Source organism: Oreochromis aureus, linkage group 18 (genome assembly GCF_013358895.1).
Source record: "Oreochromis aureus strain Israel breed Guangdong linkage group 18, ZZ_aureus, whole genome shotgun sequence".
NCBI classification, from domain to species: domain Eukaryota; kingdom Metazoa; phylum Chordata; class Actinopteri; order Cichliformes; family Cichlidae; genus Oreochromis; species Oreochromis aureus.
Window position 1 is genome coordinate 9,217,687 of NC_052959.1, and position 26,724 is coordinate 9,244,410.

Genomic DNA, 26,724 nt, shown 5'->3' on the forward strand with positions numbered 1-26,724 from the left:
AAACATTTAAACAGTGCAGAGCCTGAGTTTTTCAGAATAAAGCGAGGCTCCACAATCTACAAAGCAAAGCTACAATCTTAAATCTGTCAACAGTTTGTTGCCCAGTCTACACATTTCACTCCAGCCAGTGAGCTTTATGTCATCAGTCAGTGAAAGAAGAGCCACAGCAAACTCCCCACATAGACAATCACTGGTTTCAAAATGAAGTCGTAGTGCTTTCCTTTGAGTGAGCCAGTGTAATTAGTGTGTATGTTATTGTGCAAAAAAAAGTAATGTAATGTTTTGTGTTCAGTTTTTTCAATGACTCATTCAGTGTCGAGCCCCCCTAGCACTGCAGAGGAATCTACCTGGCTGCAAGCATTTTCTATCCCCTTAAAAACGACCCTGAAAGAACTCCTACAGGGACAGTTCCTGCAGCACACACACAACACACACAAAGGCCTGAGCTGCCCTAAAACAGCCCTCGAGTTCCTGGAATATTGCCTAGTCTTATAATCCAGTATGTGGACTTTGCAAAGAATTTCATTGTGAGAGGGCACTTGCAGTGTTAAATTGCACACTTTTCTATTGCTAATGTATTTCATATGTGAGTGAATGTTTTCATGCAAACTTCATGGGGTTTTTTTCTTTGTTTTTTTAATGCATGTGCTGTGAATGAATACAGTTTTGGCCTTGTGTCTTGTGTGTGTTTTGAGATTTTGTTCTGGACTCTTTTCATTCCTTTGGGTTTAAGAAATATTCACAATCAAGCCCTGTATTGGTTAGTCCTGAGTGTAGTATTCTCTAGTGTCTCTGAGTTTGTTTGGTTTTTTTATATTTCTGGTTCTTGTTTGATTATGTTAGTTCGCTTTCATGTCCAGTCCGTCCAAGTCTCATCTCTGTGTTGTCATCAGCGTCTCCTATGGAAGTCAGTCTTTTCTCTGTTTCATTACCCTTTTTGTCTCCCCAGTCGTGTCACGGTGTCTGGTCTCTCCATGCTTGTCTGCTTTCACTGTCATAGGAAGTTCATTTGTCTTCAGTCCTGTTTCCTGTGTTTCAACATGTGTCACCATGTCCTTTTAGCTCCCGTTCCTGTGTTCACGCGCCTTAGTGTGGGTCTCAATGTGGGTGTGTTAGGTCCTGTTTAATCTTGACAGTCCCTGGCCGCGTGTGTGTATGTTCAGTTTTGCTTTCCATGTTTCATTACTTAAGATTCTGTTCAACTGTGCTCTCAGGTGTGTCCACTCCAATCTCCTCCTATATAAATACTGTCTGCATCCCCCTCTTGGTCTATGTGTCTGTCAGTCTGTTGAGTTGTTCATAAGTTTATGCTAACCCCACTAAATTCTTGTTTTCATTATTTTCCCCATTACCAGCTAAATAACAGCCGAGAGCGCTGCATTCTGGGTCCACTCCCTGTGTGCTAGGCTTTTTTCATTTTAGAAAATGTGTTTTGGAAGCAACAGAGAAAAAAACTCTCATCTCTAAATATTTTAATTTGATACAGTGAAAGACTTGTTTCTGGCCACCTGATAACAACAAAATCTAATATTTACTCCTGTTTATCTCTGTCCACTCTCTTAGCCACTAAATGTTTCACAAGTGTTCAGCAGCTAGCCATGATTGCCATCTCTCTGGTATTTGTTTTTGGACAGATAGTGTAGATCGTTTTTGGTTTGGTTTTTAGATACACTGTGGCTGAAAACAGCTGTATGCAGCAGCCAAAAATCATATGAGAGCAGTGAGAATGAACCAAAACACTGAAGCTACAGGAAAACATCAAAATAAAGAGCTAAAACACTTTGAAATGCTCTTTAGTGCTGAGTTGGTTGAAAAATTTATCACTGCAAGCATCCCCCTGACTTGCAATAAAATAGCTGAAAGTGATGTCTGGGAGGTGTAGTGATCATCTATACAATGCAGGGGTATCAATACACATTGTGTAGGACCTTTGTACACCTTCAGGTCAAAATTTTCTGTTGTAATAAAAGTCAGAAATAGTTATCTATTCAAAGACTGACTGAAGGTAAACTTTGTGGAGAAATGCTCTCTTTGTGCGACTGCCAGCAGACTTTGAGAACTGCAACCGGCTGCATTAAATTCCCCTCTCTAATTCAGCTGGATGGGTGACAGCAATCTGCCACTCACGGTGGCAACTACTCTCATTCTGTCACTTCTGAATTGCCAGCAGACAGAGGAAAAGACCAAATAAAGCTGCATTTGAGGTCTCACCCATTCCCGTTTCTTTGAGAGGGGCAGGGTGGGTAACAAAGAAGAGAGAGGCCCTGTCAGCTTTTCTCTGACCATCTCAGACAGACTTTAGAGGTCACTTTGCTTTTTCCAGACACAAACATGATGTCTTTCCTTTCCCCCACCTTGTTTCTCTTCTCACTCGCTCTCCCTGGTAGCTCAGTTTGTACTCCCTATTTTCAGCCATTCCTCTAAGAGAATGTGATGGCGCAGTGTTAGGAGATGAATGTGTGCTGAGTAATGGGTCAGTAATGTGGTAATATGTCATTATTTCTAATGAGTTGGGGAAAATGCAGAATAGATTTGATTGAGTGTGGAAATGTATTGTCTTTATTCTCCTCGAAGTAAGGCTGATGCGGCAAATGCAGTCGCTCTGAACATCGAGTAATAACGTGTGTTTCAGTGCAGCGGGGTGTATCTCTGTTTGTTTTCTGTCTGTGCCAGTTGGCCAACATGTTGGGAGTAAATGGTCGAGAGCGCGGAGTGATGAAGTAGGTATGTGTGGACATGCTTTTAATGAGCTGAGAACAAGACCTCGGTTGAAGGAGAGAGGGAGAAAGGTGGAGGTAGATAAGGAAGAAGAGGGAGAAAAGTGAGGAGAACAACTCTCTGGAATATTTGTTTCACTCGTGTAATTTCCGTCTGTGGCAGAGGTCAGTCTACTCGGCCAGCTGTCACTCTTCAGTCTAAAGTTTAAGTTTCTCTGAGGAAATATAATTTCATGAGAGTAAATCTGCCTTTTACTCTCTCATGTCAAAAAAAAGATGGTGATGTTTGATTAATTCAAACATCACCTTCAGTTCTTATAGTCTCTAGTTTAAGCCCAAGGGAACGGGAAGTAAAGGGGGGCAAAGGACCACTGGCCACCCAGCGATCCCAGTGTTCCACATTCTTTTTAAACAACAGATCAGAATATTCCTATATTAATCATTTGCCTTGACTCTAAAGCCATTTTCACTTCATGCAGTTAAATCAGACATTTACTGATCTTTACCCTCCCAGCTGCCCAAACCAAATTACACTATAACTGCACTAATGTGTGAATAGCATAGCTAATGGTCAGGTGCATTCACTTCTAGCCAGCTCTATTAATACAAATGAACTGGGAATGGCTTTGTCGCCAGAAACAGAGAGGGTCGTCTGGGGTCAGGGGTTTAATCTGTGGCTCCTCTGGTCCTATTCATGTTGAAGTGACACTGGGTAAGATACACACCCCAAGCTACCCCTGATCCATCCATTGGTGTGTGAGCATGGGTGTGACAGATAAAAGTCTTTAAAGGCATAGGAGTAAAGAGTGTGAATGCTACAGTCATGTGAAAAGTTTTCACCAAAGTCAATGTAATCTAAGTTCCCTATTAACTCCCCCTTTACAAAACTTCTGCAACAATGTCCTATGGTCAGATGAGACCAAAGTGGAGATGTTTGGCCATAATACACAGCACCATGTTTGGAGAAAACCAATCACAGCATATCAGCACAAACACAGAACCTGGGCATCTTAAAGTCATTTAGTCAACCATGAGCTTCTCCTCTCCTCTGCCAAATTCCTCAGCAATGATGTGAGAGACTGGAAAATCACACAGAAAACGATTACTTCCAGTTATTGGTGCTCAGGTGGTTCTACAAGCTACTGAATTTTCTTATGTTTTCACAAGAATGCAAGACAATGTGAGAAAGGACCACTGTGGAAAATATACAAGAAAATTCAGGCTAAATAAAACAAGTTAATATTAAAAACAGGAATTCTGAAATAAATTATTAGATAGAGCCTTCTCTTTATGAGAGAGGATGGCTGACACACTGCTACCATTTTCAGGGTTTGCATTATTGACCAGAGACTGTGTTACTGTATCGTTAAGCAACAAAACCAACTAAGACATTTCATGACTCGTTTATACTATTTTGTCTTTTGAGATTAACTTAAAACATATGCAGGGCAGTGGCTCAGGAGGTAAAATCAGACTGTATCAGCACTTCCAATCCCTACCTCTCCAAAGACTGCTTTTTATTTATTCATTGCAATTACACCTTTGGTTAAGAGATGAAGGTAGAGACAGGAAGATAGATTACCATAAAGCAGATGAAGACTTTTTCTGCAGTTTGATGGTAATTAGTACATGCGGGCTCTTGTTCTGATCTTCGAAGGCTGCCTCTAATTTGACTGTGCCTCTGCATGCTTTGAAATGCAAGGTAATAGGAGGGAGGTAGTTGCACTTTGTTATGGCAAACATGATTATGCAGCTACATTAACTGCTTGAATCCATTTACAACAGATATGTACATGGTCTGTCACTGCACGGGGCTCAAACGATGGCACACAAATGGTAACAGACAGCTCTGTTATTTTGGGAGCTGAGTGTTCCCTCATTTGATACAGCTAGTAATCAAGGAAAACCATTTCATATTCAAGCAGAGAGAAGTAATAAATTCAATTTTTCTAAACGAGCTCGTCGTAGCCATCTTACCGCATTCTTTTTTGGGCTCATCTGATCGGTCCTTGCAGTCCTTCACTGAGTCACACACCTTGGAGCTGTCAATACATTCCCCATTCTTGCATAGAAACTTGAGGGGTCCTTCACATTTGGTGGCTGGAACAGGAAAAAAACAAAAACAGATCACAATCCGCACTAGACACTTCATGAAACTTTATTTCATTTGCATACTCATTCAGAGCCTTGTGCATCAACAAGTGTGAAGTCAAATTAAATATTTCCAGTCACTGAATTACTGAACACTCATATGAAACCAGACGCAGCAAATATTCATATTATACCCCACATAAAAAAACGTTTAAAAAAAATATTATAATAACTACATTTTAATTTTGGTCCTGTTTCACAGTGCCAGAGTTTAATTTCCTGCAGTTTAATTTTGCACTATGTTTTTAAATTATGCAACACAGTCAGATGAGGGAGAGGTAAAGAAATTCGTCCACAATAAGCACTGGGTTGGATCCACACAATGTAACACCAGCTGCCATTATAGCAAATGATTCATACTCATGTAAGTTTCTTTAAAGGATATTTCTTTCCATGAAATGACAGCCAATTTTTCACACTGTGGTCTGCATATGGAGGAAAAGCTGCTGAATAGCCAGATACTGTACCTTCCTCACTGTGTTGTTCTCTGTTTTCTAGTCAGAATGATTTATGTGCAGAGTTCAAGGTTACAAGGCCAGAGGAGGAAAATTGCTCTTAGCTCATCTCCAAAATTTGAAGCCAGTCACAGTTCACCACTTAAAGAAGTCTGATATGGAAAGGAACAACTTGGAATAGACTTCATAGTGAAATGAAAGAAAAATGAAATAGAAAAGTGAGTAAAAGTTGATGTGCTGTGAGCAAGCAGTGACCTGGAGGGCTGAAAAATGAAGAAAAAGTGGAAGTACCAAAAACTGCAGTTCCTCAAATCCCCACTTATGGTTGGTTCCATAAGTATGGCAAGCTAGGAAAACATGCTAATTGTATTAGTGTATGTCTATAAACTAGATCTGTATTCATTACATATAAAGTGAATTATTTTAACACCTTGTTTAAATTTTGATGATTATGGCTTCAAGCCAGAGATGTGAAGTAAAGTAAAAGTACTTTTTGAATTTTTGAGCAATGTACTTCTGTATCTGAGTATTTGGGGGGAGGGGTTATTTATTTTTTTACTTGTTACATTTTTTTGGACAAATATTTCTAAAACAGGCTTGTTACTCTAGGTTTAAAACATTTGAGGAGAAAAAATAGTCTCTAACATGTCCCCCTCACCAGTCCATGAAATGTAAAATACCGGCGACCGCCTTGTTCTTTAATTATCGTGCTCACAAACTTGGGTGGACACCAGCTTTTATGGCTACTTTTTTAATTTCACCCCACCAAAACTTTTTATTAATGAGTAGATAACAGCCTTATAACAATGACAATATGGACTGTAAAAATGAACAGCAACTTCATTGGATCCAGACTAAGCATAACATTTCTAAAGAATTAAATTTTTACTTATTTCACCACTATAGCCTTCAAAAAATGAGAAAGGATAGTGTTTTAATAATAGATACAGACTGGTCTAGGAACAGGAAGTTCCAGGATGGAAAGTGTTTATTTTATGATCCAGTGAATTTTATTATAAAAGTATAGGGGGAAAAGTGCAAAAGCTATAAAATGAAATCAACAATAAGTAAGAAACTGAAGAAAGAAGGCAGCAGCAGCAAAGGACAGAGAAGAGAAGCTCAAAATCCTCAAAAAGCAGTTTCAGGTTTGTTCCCTCATTTTACGTCACAATAAACCATGTTTGATCCTAAAAGCTTGTTTCAGACTGTTTTGCAGTTTAGTACAATGTAATTTATAGTGTTTCCTTTTCTACATTTACAAAGAGTCAGAAGAAGAGGGCAAAGACAATCAAAGAAAAGAGGATAAAAAACAGATAACAATAAAGGGTGAAGACAAGGTAAAGGACAATGCAGGAAGGAGCGAAGAAAGACAATGTCTGAGAAACAGAAAAGATGGCACAATTAAAGAGGGGCAAAAAAGAATGGGTTAGGTTTCATCCTAAATCCTTACCACCTTTCCCCCTTCCTACCTTACCCACTCCCTCCTCATTCTGCCACTTGTTTCCCAGCCCTAACCCTTACCCCACCTCCATTACTTTCCATCTATAAAGATACTGTAAATAGTTCAATAGCTTTCTGATGAAATACATTTAATTTGCTTTTGTGTTCATTTTTGTAAATCTTATTTAGGCAAGCAGGAGTCTCATGAAATCAGTCCAAATAGTTTACATGTCAGTATAAACATTAAACATCCCCTTGATATGCACAGAGTGTCAGTCTTTGTTTTTGAAGGGTTCTGATGTTTCTAGGAGTGAGTTTTATAAAGTTTCACCTGCCTCTGTCTGCCCAGTGTCTATCTGACTGTTTAATCAGGAAAGTCAGTCAAGTTAACTTATCAAAGCAAAGCACAAAAGCTAATGCCAAACTGTAGAGTCCACATGTCCATCTTTCTAATCATCTTTGAGTTGGACTTTTTTGAACACAATTTATTATTAAAAAAGTACTTTTATATGACATTAATAGTTGTGATTCTTAACGATTAGACTATTGGCTGTGATTCAGGCTTCACTGGCTTCAATGTAATCAGATTACCAATGATACTAGAGAATGAGGTGAAAAATATTTACAGCATTATTACAGAATAAATAATTTACAGTAGAGGCAAGTCTTGACTCAGTAAAACTACATAAATATTGCAGGTCTTTTAGCCAAAAAAATCCTGGTGGGCTTATAAAACTCCTCGTGTTGAAAGGTATTTCACATAGGCAGACGTGCAAAAGCAGGGACTGAGACAGATGAAGGAAGAAGATGGGGGAGCAGACATGGAGGAGGACAGACACTCACTGCCAAACACAGTGACAGGTGAACCCACCGTTAACGCATCCAGATTCATCGCTGTGGTCAGGACAGTCATGGACCTTGTTACACTGCTTGGTGCCGTGGATGCAGGAACCATCACCGCACTGGAATTCATCAGGACGACACGTCAACAGAGCTGTAACAGGGAAGAGATTGAAATTTTAAATTTGATTTTAATGACTTCAAGAGGAGCATAAAATCATGTGGTCGAATCCAATCCAAGACCAGCTGTGGCATTTTAATCACTCGGTTTCTCTCCACATTTGTGTCCCATAAAGAAGAGGAATTGCTTTAAAAACTTTTCTTGAAACACTGAAAAATATTGAGAAATGGCATATACTGCACTTCTATTAATTCACAGTCTGTGTAAGGCACTGCCGAGGACAGAGACAGTCAACCTGAGGGCGTGTGATGAATGATTTTCAATATAGTAACACAAAGATGGAGGCTCCAAGAAGCCACACCAAATTTTATTAATATCCCAAGCACAGACAAGCTTTTCATCAACAGTGCCCGGTATGCTCATATAACTCCCTCTAAACCGCACTAAAAAGCAATATATGTGACAGAGGGATATGATTAAATGTTATCACAAGACGAACAGGACACAACGAGCCTAATGGAGCCAGGGATGCTGTAGTCTGGACACGCATGTCCAGACATGTGTGCACATAGATATGATCATCCATGTTTCTGTGCATCTCTGAGGTAAATCTATAGATTTGAGTGAGCAATAAACTGGTGGTGCACACTGGTATAGATACACGTGCATGTATTTTCATAAGAGTGCAGAAGCAACAGTGTAAAACTGATGAATCACAGCAGGAACATTTGTCCTCTGCTGACAAGCTGGAAGAAAATTCCATTTTTTAGGCAAAGAAATCCTCGTACAGACATAAGGGTGCGTGAATACACCAAAGGTGGTGAACATATGAGTTTAAACGTGTAGCACAGGAACTTGTGGACAAAGATGAGGTTGTGTCCCTAACCACCCCCAGCCTTCCTCCCCTCCTTAATGCAGATATTCTGTTGGCTAATAAAACATCAATCTCCTGTAAGTGCAGCTTATATGACACACCACAGAGCGAGAGCTGTGCGTTTGATGTGTGCACCGCACATCTTGATAATGAATAGTGGGACTATCTGGGCTTCACACTCTGGCTTAGTGAGACAGGAGCTTCAGGGCTCCCCCATCCATGACCAGCTAATAGGAAAACCTGTCTTATCACAAGGCCCCATCTTCACACAGTGTTTATCAACAGAAACACATTCTTTACCTGACACATTTAGGAGGAAAAAACTCAATATCAACTCCCAGCAGAGAAGAAATGTGCTAAATGATAGAGCGTCAGCTCAGAGGAGGGAAGAAATATTGCTGTTGAAGATTATCTATTTCACCATCTCAAAGCAAATAAACAAAAACAAAATATAACATTAATTTAACAACTTCACAATTTCTGGATTCATCTGAAGACGTGCAACATGTTTAATAAAAAGTGCCCACCTAGTGAATAGAAAATTCACAAAACTATGAGAGTTTATTCAGAATCAACCAAACTTAAAAAATAATCAAATCCATCCATAACCTGATCTCTTTGAGATTAAAACAACAATATGTATGAAAACTGAATAGCAATTGGAAAGGCTGCAGTTGTACCCATGATTCTTACGATTGCCCGGATAAAATACTTCTGCTTATACAGACTTTGATAATGTAGTATCATTTTGTAATGTATAGCACTGCTTTACCACTGATTTAATAGTATACAATAAACCTATATATTTTAATATTGTGTATTAACATAAAATGAGGTAATTCAAAAAATCAAGAAATGGGTAGAGGCTGCCAATTACGATTTCCCGAAGTGGAAACATCATGCTTGTTCCGAGTTATTTTATGTTTTAATGAGTTTTTAGAGTTCCTCACCGCTCTCTCAGATTGTGCCTCATTCACTAATGTGGGTGTAGAAATGCTATTACCCTGTACCCCAGATAGGTCCACATTCAATATTACTGCTGGATTCATCATCATTAATTATACCAGCAGGAGTATGTTAGTGAGTCAGAGTCATTTAAAATTGCTAGGTATGTGCTTTCTGTTTTCTGCAAACTGGAATGCCCTTATTTCTTTATTAGCTAGCAAATGCACCTTGAGATGTATCATGGGAGTGAAACGTCTGAAGTTAAAGCTGTGAAAGTACAAAAGCCTAAAGCAAAACAAGAATAATTTCATTAGAAAATAAAACGAAACAATCATGTCTGAGAAAGAAGACAGAAAAGGTACTGCTTTCAATTGTCTTTACTTAGGAGCGACAACAGCTGGACACAAGTAAGATTTGGCCTGCAGTAACTGAGGTGGATGTTGCATGAGCTGAGAAACAGCCAGTGACCTGATGACCACCAGGTTTCCTTTTTCTACAGAAAGCAGAAAAAGGTTGACATCAAAGTTAATGGAAAAGGAAGGAAGCAGGTGCAGGACAAGGACCGCCTGAACAGTCAGTCCCAAGATAAGAAACTTACTACAATTATTGAAAAGACATGCATGCATAAATGGGACATGTAAGTGATATACAAGTTTCATCCAACAAGGATGAAAGCATTTTTAATGAATGTGGTTTTGATATGTGAAGTATTTAAGCCTGAGGTATAATGCCAACCGTGTGCAAAATTAACTTTGTTTCTTCTTCTGTTTTGGCCTTTGAATTGGTGAAAACTAGTAGAGAAACAGGCTGCTTATCAGAATATGTAAAAACTGTATGTACAGCGCTGAACAGATTTATTAGAGCACCTGTCATAAAAACAAGAAAACACAAATATTTTAAAAATCTGTGAAAAACTCGCTATAAACATAAGAATTACTGAATTCACTAATCTATGAGTTTCTGGCTATACTGACACATGTAAGTAGCTAAAGTGAATTTCTGTGTATAAGATGACAACAGATCTGGAACAGACGGCAGCAGATTTGCAATTTAGCCCAAACAGATTGTATGTAATTGCCAACTTGACCCTATTCAATCACAAACTGATAGCAGATTGACTCCATCTTATTGCTGTCTTTACCAGCAAAGTTGCTTTGAAGATGACAGCTGATTATAAGTGGCCATTATTAAACACGTGATTCTGAAATGTCTTCATACGTACTCAGATAAAAATCTCAGATAAAAAATAAAAACCAGATATGTGCCAGGTACCATTTAAACAGAGATTTCTGCATGAACACTTTTTGAATTAGACCCATTGAGGGTCTGTTCCTCTATGTTACACAGCATGGGACATTCACATTATCAATTTTAATGTGGCTGCTCTTGTCCAGTGGTCTTTCTGCATGTGTTCTCCAAGCCAATCAGCTGCTAGGCCCTGTTTTTTAATTCACTCTCATCTCACACTCTCTTGGCACTCGATCTCATCCGGGCTTTCCAACGTGTCTCAACTAATGTCTCCATCAGCCATCTGCTAACTCTGCTTCACCACCAGATTCTACACTCCAGGGGTTCGGCCACTATCTCCAACTTTCATCTGGAATTCAGCACTATTATGTCACTTCTCATCTGAGAATAAGCGCAAAATATGCTTCCATTATGCATGCTTATATTTCTGCAATAGATGTAGCTCTTTTTTTCTCCTTAATTATCTGTAATTAAGAAACTATGAATAGTTTATTCTTCTTTTGTATATTGCATTGTGGGTTTAGCAGTGAACATCAAAGGCGCACATAAGCATTTCTGTATGCTAGCTGGGATGTTATACATAGCTTATTCCTTTCACGCTTACATGTAATCTCTCTCTCTCAACCTTGCTACATATTTTATATGTACTGAAAGACTTTCAGACAGTGCAGCGTTTTCTTTTATCACTGTAAGCTGAGAAGACAGCCTTGAATCGACATAGTTATATGCAGCAGAGAACATATATAAGCTACTGCAACATTAAAAATAGAAAACGGTTACATATGTAGGAGATTACAGTTGTTGGGAGACAAGCAAACACATGAAAGAAAGGAAGCAGAACAAGACACTCACGGCAGTCTGACTCATCAGATTTGTCTTTGCAGTCAGGATCTCCATCGCACTTCCAGGTCAGTCGCACACACTCGCCATTGGCACAGCGAAACTCCCCACTGGTGCAGTTGGCTCGGCGGTTGGGCAGGTATGGGGCTCCATCACCTCCGCAGCGCTCGGGCCCCTCGTCTGAACTGTCGGAGCAGTCAGGGTCGCCATCACAGCTCCACATGAGCGGCACGCACTCTGAGGTGTTACAGCGGAGGTGGTTGGGCCCACAAGTCAGAGGAGAGGTGCACTTCAGCTCATCGCTGCCATCGCCGCAGTCATCATCGCCATCGCACACGTAGACGGTGGCTAAACATTTGCGGTTGGCACACATGAACTCACCGCTGGGACAGGCCTTGGCATCTGAGGACCAACAGAGACAGCAAAACTCACGCGAGGGACTGCACGTTCTGTTCTCATGACAGTGAAGCAGGGATGGTGTAGCATGTATTATCAGACTGCAGTTTGTGCAGCAGAAACTGTTACCCTGTCTTCTTTAGCTGCTGAAAAGGAAATCTGAGGAATTTGTTTGAAGGCCGTTGCTTTTAATCTTTTGCAGACTGCCTTGACACAACATAAAACTACACTAAAATGTAATACTTTCATAACCAGAGAACTGTACACTTTTAGTCAAATAAGTAAATATAAAAGTTTCAGGTCTTGCTAGAGCTGCAGAGCATTGAGAGCAAGTAAGACCGAGGACTTATTGGCTTAAAGTCATTTCAAGCAGATGGGCACAGACACAGAAATAGTTTCCCAGACTGGCTAAAAGTCAATAATATAACAGAGACAAAGAGAAAGCTGGGAAGGATAACGGTGATTAGGAAAATGGTGAGAGGCTTTCTCTCCTACCTTTTCCAGGGTATTTTTCTGTATCTAGTCATGTCTAACTGAAAGCACTCTGGATGCGAAGAAAGCCAGGGTACCCGCTGTGAGCCCATAGGTGCTCAGAGGCCGGCACAGGGAGAGGAAGGATTTGATATTTACACAGACCACAGGGAGTTCAGCTTTAACGCCAGTGCCTTTGGCTGCTGCGGCTGGTTACTGGAAAGGATTGCTGTTTTGCTACATTTTACACAGAATCAGCAAATTGTAAAGCTGTAGCATATTGTCACTGACCTGCAGCAGACACCATGTATTTTCTGATCAAAGCAGGGGGAAGTTTTTAAATAGCTTCAGATTAAACTGCAGCATTTCTGCATCAAAAGTATCACTGCTGTGAAAGGTAGTGATCAGCTGAACAGTTAAACAATGCAACAAAACAGCATGAAAAGAAGTTTATAGCATAAAAGAGCAGAAATTAAACATCTTAATATACATCATGAAACATCATGAAACCACTGCTTCTCAGTTAAACTAGGTAAACACATCTTAAGCTAGCAAAAACAGTGGATGCAAGATAGTGTCTTACTTACTATCCTACGTAATCACACCATATGTTACAATTACTATCTCTTCTTTTCTCTGCTAACATCACTGTTAATTAATTCACTGATATGAACACGACTGCCTCAGAAGCTTGGGAAAAATCAACTGATGTGAACATAAGTGTCATGGATTCAGTTCAGCGACAGGGTTTATAGTTATTAATATTAAAGACTCTGCATCTGATTCTCATGTGTCTGCTGTCCCGGTATGCCTCTGCCCACACTCTATACTAATTTGGCACTAAATAATTAAAGAGATTCAATGAACAAGTGCGTTATTACACAGGGGGAAGGCCATTAGCACTTTACATCAGTGCCCTGGTTGAATTCCAGTTGGGACAGAATTTCAAGATTTCTGAGCAACTTTGAGCCCACAGACCATCTGCTGATGATGTTGTACAAGGCAGTGGGTTTTAAATGATAAATAAATCACAGAGGGAACAAGCACTTCACCCAGTGGATGTTTAGTAAGATTTATTATACGATTTTCTTTTTATACAAGTTGTTGTGTCTGCTGGAAAAAAAGCAGAAAAGATCATTAAAAAATGAATTTGCAACATTTTGTTTGGCTATACATCTCATGGTAAGGTCATTCAAATGACAGGCCAAGTACAACTGGTAATTATAGCACATTTGTACTCAGCTATAGCACTCAAAGTGCTTTCTACACACACACACACACACACACACACACACACACACACACACACACACACACACACACACACAGGCTCAATACACCAAATAGATCCATCGGGTGTCAGGACATTTCACAGTTTAATATCTTGCCCAACGATACTTTGGCATGTGGACTGGGGGAGCCAGGGATGGATCCATCAATCTCCTGATTGGTGGATGACCTGCTCTGCTACACTGGCTCCAACTGTAAATGTAAACTGTAAATGCTGTCAAAGTGGTGCCTCCAGGTATACAATATTTACTGCATTCACTTCAAGGAGCTTTATCTCAACTTTTTTGCAAGTTGAATTGTTTTGTTCTCCTAATTAGAATATTCCCGTGAGGCTAACAATAAAATATTGGCTTGGCATAGAGTTTTTTTACCAGACTCCCATTTATCTAGGCTTGGAACCAGCAGTGGGAGCACACTAGCCTTTTTTGTTTACTTGACACAAACATGAGGTTCATGTTAAGGATAGATGAACAGTGGTACCGATTTGGGTGCATTTCAGTGAAAGTGCTCTCTTTTTTGAGCACCCGGGTCAGACGCTTCTTGAAAGAGACATCACTGCTGAGTGATGCAGGTATGTTTACCTCACTTTAGCACTACAAAGCATGTTTGATTTTGCTCTATTACACTGAAGGGAAAGCAAACACATTTACAGACGATATCTCCAAAAGTGTACAAACTCACACCAAAACAATTTAGCACTACAGCCCAGAGACAAAAATATATATACATTTGATTTGGGGGTGAAATGTCCCTGAACCCTATGAGGTCTAAATGTATCCTGTTCTATCAGACTGAGATTTTTTGTTTTTATTTTTTATTGTTTTGGAGTCATCAAGTCACTGAGGACTTTATACTATACTGGTGGCACTCAGCCGATGCTACCACTTCCTTTTAATTCCTTGGCTGGGAGAAGCTTTCCTCTGACTACCATTCTGGTAGTCAGAGGCTGGCAGCATAACCCACTTAACTTCTTCTGGCAGCTTTGATGATGGGAGATTGTTGCCAGCGGCAACCAACGGCTCAGATGTAGTAGGAAGAAATGACTGGTCGCTCTACTCACGTTAGCATTACAACTGATAAGTGTGGACCGCATGTGTGTGCATGCATGCATGTAAGTGTGTGTGAGATGAGTCTGAGTGTGTTGGGGGGGAAAAAGGTGAAATGAAGTGTGAAAGGTAAGGAAATTATTTTCAGTGCAGGAAAAGAGAAAAAAAGGGAAAAAATAAGAAAAGAGATGAGAATAAAGTCTTCCAGGTTTTATGTTAGCATGCAAAAGATTTATATATTTTTATCTGTTGACACACAAATACCTGTGACCGTGTCCATCACTTTCTATACAGCTTAATGTCCTCTTAGCTTTCTCATAGATATTCATAACTTTAAACTTAAGAGATGACTCAAACCTGTCCGCTCTGCTTAGAGAATTAAGGTTCACTGCAGCAAGGTGACTCAAAGAAACACACACACACAAACTCACACTGCTGGCTAGTTCACATGGGTCACAGTGGCTCACCAGGGAAATATCTCAGTGACTGCCCTTTCCTGTAATGCCACACACATAATAACTGAACAACCACAGTTTTAACAAAGATGGGGCAACTCTCTCATCCGGAGAAACAATCAGGACATGATATAGGGTACAAGATGGGAGTCAAAGTGTCCGTGTTATCATTACTGCCTGAAAACGTAGGTTGACTGAGGGCCGATAGGTGAGGACAAAAGAGACACACAATGAGCACTGATACGAGACAAAATAGCCGCCGTTTGGCCAAATTGAAAACCTGTCTAGATTCCGATTAGCAGAATGTAATTGTGAAGAAACTTTGTCAGTACAAGCCCCTTTAGATGTGTTAAATGGTCTTTTGTGAAGGCTTTATCTCAGTTTTACCCAGTTCAGTTTCACTCCAGGGACAGTGAGACAGCTGTGAGGAATGCAGGGTTTGTCTGTTTGCTTCGTACTGTCCAAGAAATGTTAAATTTAAATAAAGACATCAATCGAAAAGATAACTGTAAAAAAAAATCATATTCATGCACCAGGCTGGTTACCCAAACTGACATTTAGCGTAACTGCAAACACACAGAAGATGAAAACACAGAACTCCAGACTGGTTCCAGTGCCTTGCAATAGATCCCAGTTGACAGACATGCTCAGAAAAAATGCTTGGGGAGTAAATGCACATAAATCTTCACATGCTGAGAGTTGAGGCTACAGTCCAGCTTTCTTGCGGAGCCTCTCCAGAGTTACCGCTTAATGTAATGTTGATCAGGGAAAGCTTTCTCTGGTGAGGGCTAGATTCTACTTAATACATAATTCAGCATGTGGATGACTCAATTAGTAGGATGCCTCTGCAAGATTTACTTTTTCCAGTCAGCGGCACGCTATGCACTTCGTAAATTTCTACTAATAGCGGAACGTGCGGGAGCTGACTGAGGAGGTTCCAGCTTAGTCAGTTTTGGGGGTACAATTTGCCTGCTTATAGCTCAGTAAATACAAGGGTTGGAAAAGAAGAAATGTGTTCCTTGTGAGCATGCTCAAAAGTTATAACGTAACAATCACAAAATGGAAGTTTGTGTTGAAGGTATTTCTCACAACTTACACAGAATATCCAATCAAATGTGAGTTTGCCCCTCAAAGCATCTATTTTCCGAGTCATACTGTGGCACAAGACAAACCACACATGCTCTCTGTTTTTCAGATATTTGATCATATTATTAGATGCAGCTCCATGTGATTAATAGTGCTAATAATCAACTATTACTTTCTTTGTGAACCTTTTTGACAACCAAATAGGATGCTGCAAGTGCAGTGAAGTTAATATGAGTTGATATGTCAGTACTAGAATGAGCTATTTTTGATTTTCTCCCAGTGGGGTCCTGACAGGGCTGCAGGATCCCAGGTCACTAAGTTTATGTTAAATAATTCACCAGTTAGTCCATGTGAGTTCATGTCAACAATTCAATAATAATGCAGTCTAAACAGAAACCAGAGCCTTTAAACGTAAACCGTTAAGAGTAAGGTTAAGTAAGCTTCACATCAGGTGCTTAGCTAGGTAAGCTTAACAGGCTATGTGGCTTAGCCCCTGTGGTTGTCGCACAAAACAGATGAACTCATTAAACTAACAGCAATTGATTCAATTTGATCCAATTCAGTTCAATCAGACGCCAACAATCAGACGACCCCTTATGAGCAAGCACTTGGCGACAATGGGAAGGGAGATCTCCCTATTAACAGGAAGAAACCTCCAGCAAACCAGGGTCAGTGAGGGCGAGCCATCTGCCTGGTTGGGGGTGAGGGAAGTGAGACAGAACAAAAGACAAACAGTGGAAGAGAGCCAGAGATTAATAATAACTAATTATGATAAATATAGATGCTGGACCTGGTGAAAGAGGATTTTGAGCACTCAGACTGTCTAAGAACAGCTCTAAAGCAGCACCAAACTGAAAATACGCAGTGTTCATTAAAAAGTTTTACTTTTAAATCTTTGAAAGGTCATGAAAAAGTAGGTCTTGACTGACACAGATTTAATACAAAAAACTAAAACTGTAAAAGAAACTAAAAGATCTTGATCTTCTGTATTAATATTCCAATATTACACATGTTCTATTGTCTTTACTATCATGGTCATAGCGTATTTATGTATATGCGTCTTTATGAATCCTACTTCTTCCTTAACACGTTGGCCAATCTGAATAAATTTTGCATGAACGTTATCACACATACAGTGATTATTAAAATCTATATGTTAAAAAAACAAAAAACATTTATTTTACATCCAAACTGTTTTGACTTTGTTGTTTTGATATCAGTTGGAGGACAATGTTGGAGCAGACTATAATTTTTGTGGAGTGGAGATAAGAATATTACTTTTACTTTTATTGCATTTTATTTTATTGAGCATGATGGTAAAGTGTAAACTGCACCAAAGAAACAACTGCATTATGCTACAAACATAATTTCAGCTCTTCACAGACATCTACACAAACAGCATGCTAACTCAAAGCTAGTGAAGAATCCAGAGTGACGTTAAAGCTCAGTCTATTCTTACAGCAGCCCAGCAGCCAAAGCCTGCTCTTTAACAGGTATGAAAGGCAGTGATGAGCCGTCAGGCTTGAATCTTCCTTTTCTGTTTCTACAGTAGAATCACAGTGGAGATCGTTTTGAAGTCTCTTTGGGCTGGTTTTTGTTGTTAGCTTTTTGTTGTTGGCTTTGTGTTCAAATCTAAATACCAGGAGAAAGCTGGTATGTACGCTCTCATTAGGCTAGGTACAGGGATTTGTGTTTGTGGTGTTGTCAATAAAAACTTGTATTGTTAACTGGTAAATATGTAACAATGCATTTCAGCCTTGTTATGGAGTAATGTGAAAGTAATGTAATAAGTAATCTAATGAATTGCTTTCTCACAGGAGTAGTTGAGTAATGTAAAGCAGTACTTTAAGAAAAAAGTAAATATCCCTTATTGAGAATCCCTGCAGTAATAAGAGAAGGATAAACACTATTTACTAATGAAAACTGTCAAGCAAACCTTTGCCCTCAAAGGTGAATGTGTTAAACTGTTTTGTGAACATCACACTACTATTAGTGTTGTTATTCCACATCAATCAGGTATAGCCCAATACTGGAATCACTGTGCAGCTCACTGAGATGGACTAAAGACATAACACTGCAAAATCAATGGTTAGTACCTCCAGAGCAGATCAGCTGCAAGGTTACATTTAAAAGCCTCATGTCCTTGATTTAAACATCATCTTTCAGGTTGGCATTGGGCCCAATCATCAGATAAACTGGCCTGAGCAGCATTTAATAGGCCTAATTTGTGATGCTATCTAGCACTGTGCTCTGCTTATACTGGAGAGAGCTTATTCTAAGTGGTCATACTGAGAGGAGATTCCCTCTAGAGGTATTTTGGCCTCTGCCTGGGTGGGCGACAGCCTGCTGCCTGCCCTCGTGTCACTACTGAGAGGCTTAAGACTGCCACATCAATACAGACATTAGAATGAAAGAAGGATTAGCCCAGGCTAGACCGGGCCTCAATGGACAGTGCTATGAAAAGCCATCTAAGCTAAGAAGGCATTAGATCTAAAGTCGATGGAATCACTACCACTTGCTCTGCAGTGAGTGTGTGGGGCCTCTTTGAAACCTTGAGTCCATAACAAGCTACTCGCAAGCTGATTGCAAGCATTGAAGAATAAGTCAAAGCCATAAGGAGCTGAGTATTAATATATATGCAACAGTTTCTCTCATTTATGCACTAATTTTCTGCCAGATTGATAAGGCTTCCTCTCCAAATAAAAACTCAAAATTGGCTGTGTTCTTAACAAATAAACATGAATGGCTTATACGCCAGGCAGACGCGATCTCAACACCCACACACACCCAAACAACCGAGGAGTTAAAGATGCCAGAAAAAGAGGAACATCGTCATTAATATAGGATAATAAGGAGATGGCTTATTTCTCTCCCTCTGTGCATTTGCTGCCACGTGCCATCTTCAAAGTCTAAACATCACACCCCCCACGGCGCTGCTGCCTCAATCATTTCTTCTTGACGTGAAGAGGCAGAGGAGAGAGAAAGAAGGAGAAGAAGCCAATTCTTCACGGCTCCTCAGAAGTAGGGCAAGGATAGTCCCTGCAGGGGACTGGGGGTGGGGGTAGCCGCACGATTGAGATGCCTGATTGGCTGGGCATGAGGTGATGTCATTTTTTAAGGTTGTGAGGGCCCTGCAGTGGAAAGGCTGAAGACTTGAGGTTTGGAAAGGACAGAAACGTCCAAAGATCACCAGAAAGCTGCAAATATCTGATGGTTTCACACCAAAGATCGTTCCACATCAAAGGGGAATGTTGTCAAGTGCAGCTGGCTTTAATTCAAAACTCACTTCAAATCCATCTAATTATAACGAGTGTTCCCCACTGCGCTTTAATGTCGTACGCCTTTGGATGATAAGTGAGATCAGAAAAGATAAAAGCCTATGAAATACAAAACAGGAGGAATCTGGGTTCTCGTTATTCGACTGCTTGTCGAGTCATTCGCTTCTGCACATCCATCACTGGTGAAATCTGGACCAAAATGTCCTCTGCAAATGCACTCAGCAGTTAAACGTGGAAGTAAAACCATCTGATCGGGGTATTTATTTCATTATGGTAAGTGAACTGACTCGGATAAACTCACCAGACGCACAGTCCTCCTCGTCAGCGCCATTCTCGCAGTCTTTCTCCCCATCACATCTCCATGACAACGAGACACACTTGTTAGTTGATCCCCCACAGTCAAATTTCTCTGGAGGGCACGTCTGTTTGCCTGTGGGCAGAGATAAAAGAGATAGGGAGATTACTGTAGTTTTATGGTCCAATGAAGGCAACAACAACAACTACTACGAGACACAGCTGGACTTGATTTTTATCACCCCCACAATGCTCTTAAAAAAATCAAAAACTCCACCACCCTGGCCAATTGATTTTACTGCGTGGGCTGCCTCTCAAGAAACATGCAAGAAGATCATGAAATACAGCAAATGCACGGCTGGCTATAAAGCAAAAGCTCAACCCAGCCCCTCCTCCTCCTCCTTTTCCTGCCAATCTGCTCTAGTTGGCACAGGGTCGGTTTGATCCAGATTACAGTGCGTTTAATATGAAGCATGTTGTTAATTATACATGTTTGCTTACAGTGCAGCCTTAAGCCTTCCAGAAAGAAACCAGACGCATGTGCCAAGTTATCGATCTTTTTGAGTGTTTTATTATATTTAAAATGCCACTTAACCCTGTATTGTGTTGAGCACTTCAAAGTCACAGCAATACGGGTTATCAGAAACACAAATTTAGTTACAAGGATCTCTAAAAAATGGTCTTTAAATAATAAATATTAGTATGCAGTTTGGCCACTGTGACTTCAACAGCAAGAAATGCAATAAAGGTACATGAATCAAACTTTGGAAGCTACATATCCCCTGCAGCTAAGCCTTTTGGGGCAAAAGGAGTAGACTACCTAACACTGGACACTACATTTTAAACTGAGAGAACTTTGAACTATATAAATTACAAATAACAATAAGGTGTCACAACTAGTGTCAATATGCTGATCCTCGTCTAGCCATGTTTGTAGATGCTATTCCGGGAACTCCAGAATGAGGAACTCCTCCTCATTGCAGTCTGCAGGGTTTCATAATCTCAGTTATTGTAACACGTTCAACTTCAGCAGGAGCTGAACTTTAATTTATTGGCTCCAACAGTTTTCCCTCTGAGTTTATTACACACCAGCAGCCTCACACTACAGTAAAGTGAATGATCGTCTCCGAGGTGAGTTGTGCTCATTTGTATATAAACAACAATAGTCACTTCATTAATTACTCCGAATGATCTATTATCCCAGACATGGAGACAGGACCTGTAAGGATCATTAACGATAACTGATGTGTGTGTTCTTTGTCAACTACACAGAAGATTACACTGAGGTACCGCCAGAAGCTTTCTTGATCATTTCTTACAATATAATGTCAGCATTTAAAACTATTTGTTTATTCTTACAGATTCCTTTCCTCTGAAAATACAGAAACGACCATGGTGTGTCACGTATTCATCTATTTTAATCGTAAAAATGCTGATATTTTTGTTGATATTATTTTTTTATGTGTTGACAGGCAGGTCTCAACATTTGCCGCTCTCTCCTGACAGCTTGTGGCGGGGGAGAGCGAGCAGGAAGGATGGCTGACACAGCAAGGTCCTCACCCCAGATGGAAAAAAAAAAGTTTGGAGTCCAGTATTTGGAGGCTGTTTCTAAAGAGTGGAGCAATGACATTTACCTACAATTGTTTTTCAGTCCACAGACAGTACTTCTGAACAAAATGCAGTGTGAGGTAAGTGGATAAAAAAGCTTACTTTGTCACTCAACACAGACATGTAATAAACTAAAAAATATACTAGATAAAACCATGCTATTAGACTGGAATAAGTAAAAAATAAAAGGAGTAATGAGATAGTTGGCCTCTTCTACCTCACAGCTCTGCTGTCCAAGAAGTTTGAAGGTGTACGACCTGTGCAAAGCTTTTCATTCAATCATTATGTTCTGTGATATGTTTTATGAATCACACACTGTATGTGTTTCTTTTCACAGCCATCTGTCAAGGACTGATCACTGACATGATTATAGCGGAGTAAAGTGAAAGAGCGAAAGGCTGGATCATAAAGAAATACATGAAACATGAAAAGATGAAAAAGCAGACAAGGTGGAATTTTTGGCAGAGGAAATAACATACTCTATGAGGGAGCTGGACCAATGTCAGTCAGACAGAGAAAATTTTTGAAAATGTTTTTAAAAAGTTAGCAGAGAGCAGCAAAAAAATAGAGAGAGACGAAAGCTTCAGAGCATAAAGGAATGTATAAGAAGGGAGCTGTGCACAGAGCAAGACACTGTATATAAGGAGGAAGGGAGAGACAAACTGCTGCATGACCTTTCAGATTTTTATCCTAAAGCAAAATCAAAGCCATCCATACCAAGTAAGTGGAAGGAGATGAAGGAGGACAGGCAGGCAGAGCACAGTGTCGAGCAGAATGTGAATCCACCAAGCGGAGGGCGAGCTGTCCTGTCCTTTTAACTGATGACTCTTTAATGAAGCGTGAGCTCCACTCCTCCCAAATCCAAACAAAGAAACCAGACTTCACTACAACAAAGCAGTGGTACCTCACTGCTCATTGTGACAGCTACAGATTAGTGATTTTATAAAGACGCGTAATGAGATTTTTTTTTTGCTTGTAAAGGAGGCAACTTAATAAAAGCCAATTACTCACAGAGAAGCTGACAATCAGACTGTTGTTTACCATCTGAGTGAAAAATGAGGTTTCGTCTGCACTGTGTCATCTTGGCAGAAGATGTGTTTAGAATTTATCACCTTTTACAAGACCCAAAGGCTGCGTTCACTTCAACCCTTCAATGGTGTAATAGCTTTATTTTTCCTTTTGATCGTCATAACTGACCTTGTTATTACTGACAGCTTTTTACCTGAAACTTGGCTTTGAATGGAGAAAACGCAGAAGCTCTTCAATTTGTCAGCTGTCAGTGGGAATTTGGAAATGATACTGTGATAAAAAAGGACTGAAAATGTATTCACCTGATTTGATATACTGAACTGCACCATCATAATGTTACACTACACAACAGCGTGCATATCTTTTGCATATATGATAGCAGATAATGTATAGCATCGATTCATCCTGCAGCCAGCTCATGACAGCTTTGTAAATATGCACTCAGCTTATTGTGAAGCATGTCTACCTAATATAGATGGTCGCTGTTTGTAACATGTTCCAATTAAACCCTAGAAATCATCATTCAAAATGTAGAGATTTTTCAGAAGCCTGTTTCCAGCCCTCTACTCCAAACGCCAGTGCTAAAAGGCTTTGATGTGTGCATCCACTCGGCTCTATATGCTTCAGGTGAGGTCTCAGGCATTAGCACCTGTGTATGTCAGTGTTGGGGGCTCTGATGGTGAGGAAGATAACGCAGTCATTCTGGCTCAGAGCTAAAAAAGACAGCAAAAAAAGCTCAGATACCGTGAGTCATTCTCAGATTCACTGCTTCATTAAACTGGGTTAGCATGGCCGTGTGAACTTGAATTATAGATTTGGTACAGCAGAGAACATGCTTGCTTCTGGCCGACTACAAGATGGGAAACTGTTATTTTCAGTAACGTACGTTAGCAAGTAATGAACTGTGGCATGCACTATTGCTTTATATTAAGTGCTGCTGTGCTCCCTGACTGTTACCTCATCAGTTAAATAAAGCCAGAATAATACGGTAAAATTAAACAATAATAAATATTGGTACTTTATTTTTGATATTTTAATATTTTGGTGTCAAATTCCAGCAGATAGTGGATGGTGGGTAGAGAGTGAACTAGTTTGAATGCCATCATAGAGCTAGCACATACGAAAGACCATTTACAGCAAGCCAGATTTTTTTTTTTTAAACAACATGAGTGGATTTATAAACTTGGTGTATTTGTCCTTCAAATGGGATTACTGCAAATATTGCACATCTTTACCTTGTTCATATTTCTCAAGGACTTAAACTGTGATTTAGTGAGATTTTGGGAAACTGTGATAGACTTTTCTCTTTTCATTTTTGCACACTAAAGAAAAATAGAGTAGAACTACTGAGCTCGTTTCAGTTCTAAAATTATATTCTTGCACTTACAAATAAACCACGATGCTGGAACTTGGTGCAGCCTCAGTTCATCCACTGTCTGAAAATGGTCATTTTGCTTCTCTCCCTTTAAGCAGCTAAAATGGCTTAAGCCGACTTCTTCTGACTGGTTGTTCCTTGTAAACAGAAGGTTTAAACAGCAGGTGAGTGAGGCTGCTGTGCTCACAGCAAGAGCTGTGTGCCTGACACAACCATATTACGGATATCCTTGATAAACCTAAAACCTAAGCTTTCTGCTCATAGGGATTACTTGCACACATGCTCATGATGAGCATCCAGTCAAACCACAACTGTTTGAGTCTAACTAAGGTGAAGTGCAACTGTTTCCTCTTATTAAGTCTTGGGACTGTGTAATACAGAAAGTAACTCTGCAATATGGATAAAAATATAATTCTTTAAATCCTGGTATTATCAGAATCTGTTAAGAGTTAAACCTCACAGCAGCTTGCAAATGAAACAGCTATGACAACAAACCCACTTGTAAAACTGGCAAATCGCTAACAAACAAAGTATAAAAAAGAAAAAGGGATTAACAGAGCAAAACAACACACAAATACGTACATACTCGGTATTTATGGAGTCTTTTCTAAACAGCCTAAAATAAATCTACCAGCAAATATTTTTTCTTCAAAACTAACGATACAAGGCAATTTAAATGATTCAATTAATAGCACGCAGTATAAGTAATTCCAGTTTCCCTACTATAAAGTCAATAAATAAGCCATGCACTGTTATTAACTCCCACAGAAAAAGCTCAATATCTACAAAGTGGTTTGTAGAAGAAAGTTTTCATGAAAACCTCCTTCAGAGAAATATCTATAATCCACTTTAAATTATATAACAGTCAGAATACTAAATTAAAAACACAATATGGTGGATTTAAAGGTGAGAGTTCTACCTGTCTGAACAATCCACATTGTTAAATATACAGCATTTCAAGGTTCTGTCACCTCATATTCAAAGAAACCCAAAGGAAGAGGAAACACTGTGAATGCCTGTCAGCTTTCAGAAATTTAAAAGCAGAGAGGACAAACAGACATGCAGAATCAAGTTGGTCTCAGCAATATTGCCAGAAAGCACCAAGAAGCAAGCATTTCCTTCCTCCTCTTATATCCTAAAAAAGTGGCTCTGGTGGCTGAGAGTGCATAAAATGTCACTGCACTGGTGAGGAAGCAGAGAAGCAGCTGCACATCTGGCTGCAGTGGCCAACTTCCATTTTGACTACACATTAATCTAATACAAAAACTGTGAGCCCTGATGCTTCACGTGCTCCTCCAAAGAGTCATGATTCATTTTTCAGGGCTTGCAAGTAACTAACTCTGTGTGGCCCGAATTTGAATTCTTAATACAGCTGTGTAAACGCTACTCCAGCGTGTAATTGGGAATCCAGTCAGTGAGCCAGAATGATTCTGGCACAGATGTCTGCAGCACCGATGAAAAAATGTCTTAGTTATGTACATCTGCAAAGTTGACTGTACATCTGTGAGCACATGAAAATGAAACAGAACATACAGGAGAACTGGGCAGGAGATCTGAATGAAAAACAAGACGAAGGCTTTCTGTGAGTATAACTCCTGACTCATCAGACAAGAGAATAACCGAAGCATGATGTTTTAAGCTGTATGCCGTGCTATGTGTAAGGAAACTGTGTAAAAACTGCAATGCTGTGACTGGTCTCTGCTGTTTATATAATGGTAAATTGTATATCTCTGTCACATCGAAGATTGAATGCAGTCTGTGTGAAATTGCAAGCTTCTGTTTGTTGTTAGACTTTAGCGCAGCCTAGTTGACTGATACATGTGACGCTTCTGATTTCAAAGTATAGCGTTGCATGGAAAAGGAATGTTGATCAAAACACGGATGTGATGAGTTTGTTTTTGCATCTTTACCCTATTCAGGAAAAAGAAAAAGCACGTTGACTGTTTTTTTCGTTTGTTTTTTTGCCAACTGATGTAAATTTCTCATTATAGGGTAGCAACTGTATCAAGTGAATGGCACAGATAGGTACTTTACCAGTGAAACAAGGTTAATGCGATACCTGATACGGCAGCCACTCAAGAGCGGGTTGTTTGCTGTTGGTTAAGATGCTCCATGCATTTTTTAACAATGTCCATCCTTGAGTCTTTCTTCGTTCCATTTTCAGAGTGATAATAACACAGCTGGATTTACTCAAGCAGAAAAACAGCTGTGATGAAGAGGCTCTCATTAGCAATCCTTCTGTTCAGGATGTAGGCCTGATCTGACGCTTCTCTTCTGAACATATAATCAGCAGGGCTGCGGGCTGCAGGGCAAGCACGACCTGAAATGCAGGAAGAAGGATGTTTCCTTCTCCCTGCATATGAAGTATCAATCTAGACTGGCAAAAATAATATATTACAAAGAAATAACCTTTTTTTTTTGGAACAGGTTTTTCTTTGTAGAGAAAAACAAAAAAATGCAACATTTTTCACAGTTGATTTTTTTTCCATTACATCATCTGAATCCATATGGGATTTCCATATAAATGGCTTTCTTCTCAACCCAGATCCTTATCTCTTTATTCTGCAGCCAAGAGATGAATCCTTCCTTCATTTATCTTTAATTGGATTTCCAATATAAACTTGTTATCCATCAGAGATCCCTTCGTGCCTCCCTCCTTGCATTCAACTTTTCAGCAAGTGACATTAGATGCTCTGCTAGGCTGATTCATTATTCATCAAACCGACTCACAGCCAAAGAAAAATGTAACAAAACTAGAATGAACG

The 26,724-nt window shown here is 39.7% G+C and overlaps 1 protein-coding gene across 4 annotated transcripts in view; it reads right to left on the reverse strand.

The window, feature by feature from the left end:
• The window catches only part of LOC116332007 (low-density lipoprotein receptor-related protein 8-like), an 80,600-nt gene that overhangs the window by 20,703 nt on the left and 33,173 nt on the right, over positions 1-26,724 (reverse strand). For all 4 annotated transcript variants that reach the window (XM_039602508.1, XM_039602509.1, XM_039602507.1 and 1 more), the window contains exons 4-7: positions 19,955-20,083; positions 11,644-12,033; positions 7,635-7,757; positions 4,695-4,817 (exon numbers count right to left, since the gene is read on the reverse strand). In XM_039602508.1, coding sequence (XP_039458442.1) covers positions 4,695-4,817; positions 7,635-7,757; positions 11,644-12,033; positions 19,955-20,083 — 765 coding nt within the window. The remainder of the gene's footprint in view (positions 1-4,694; positions 4,818-7,634; positions 7,758-11,643; positions 12,034-19,954; positions 20,084-26,724) is intronic.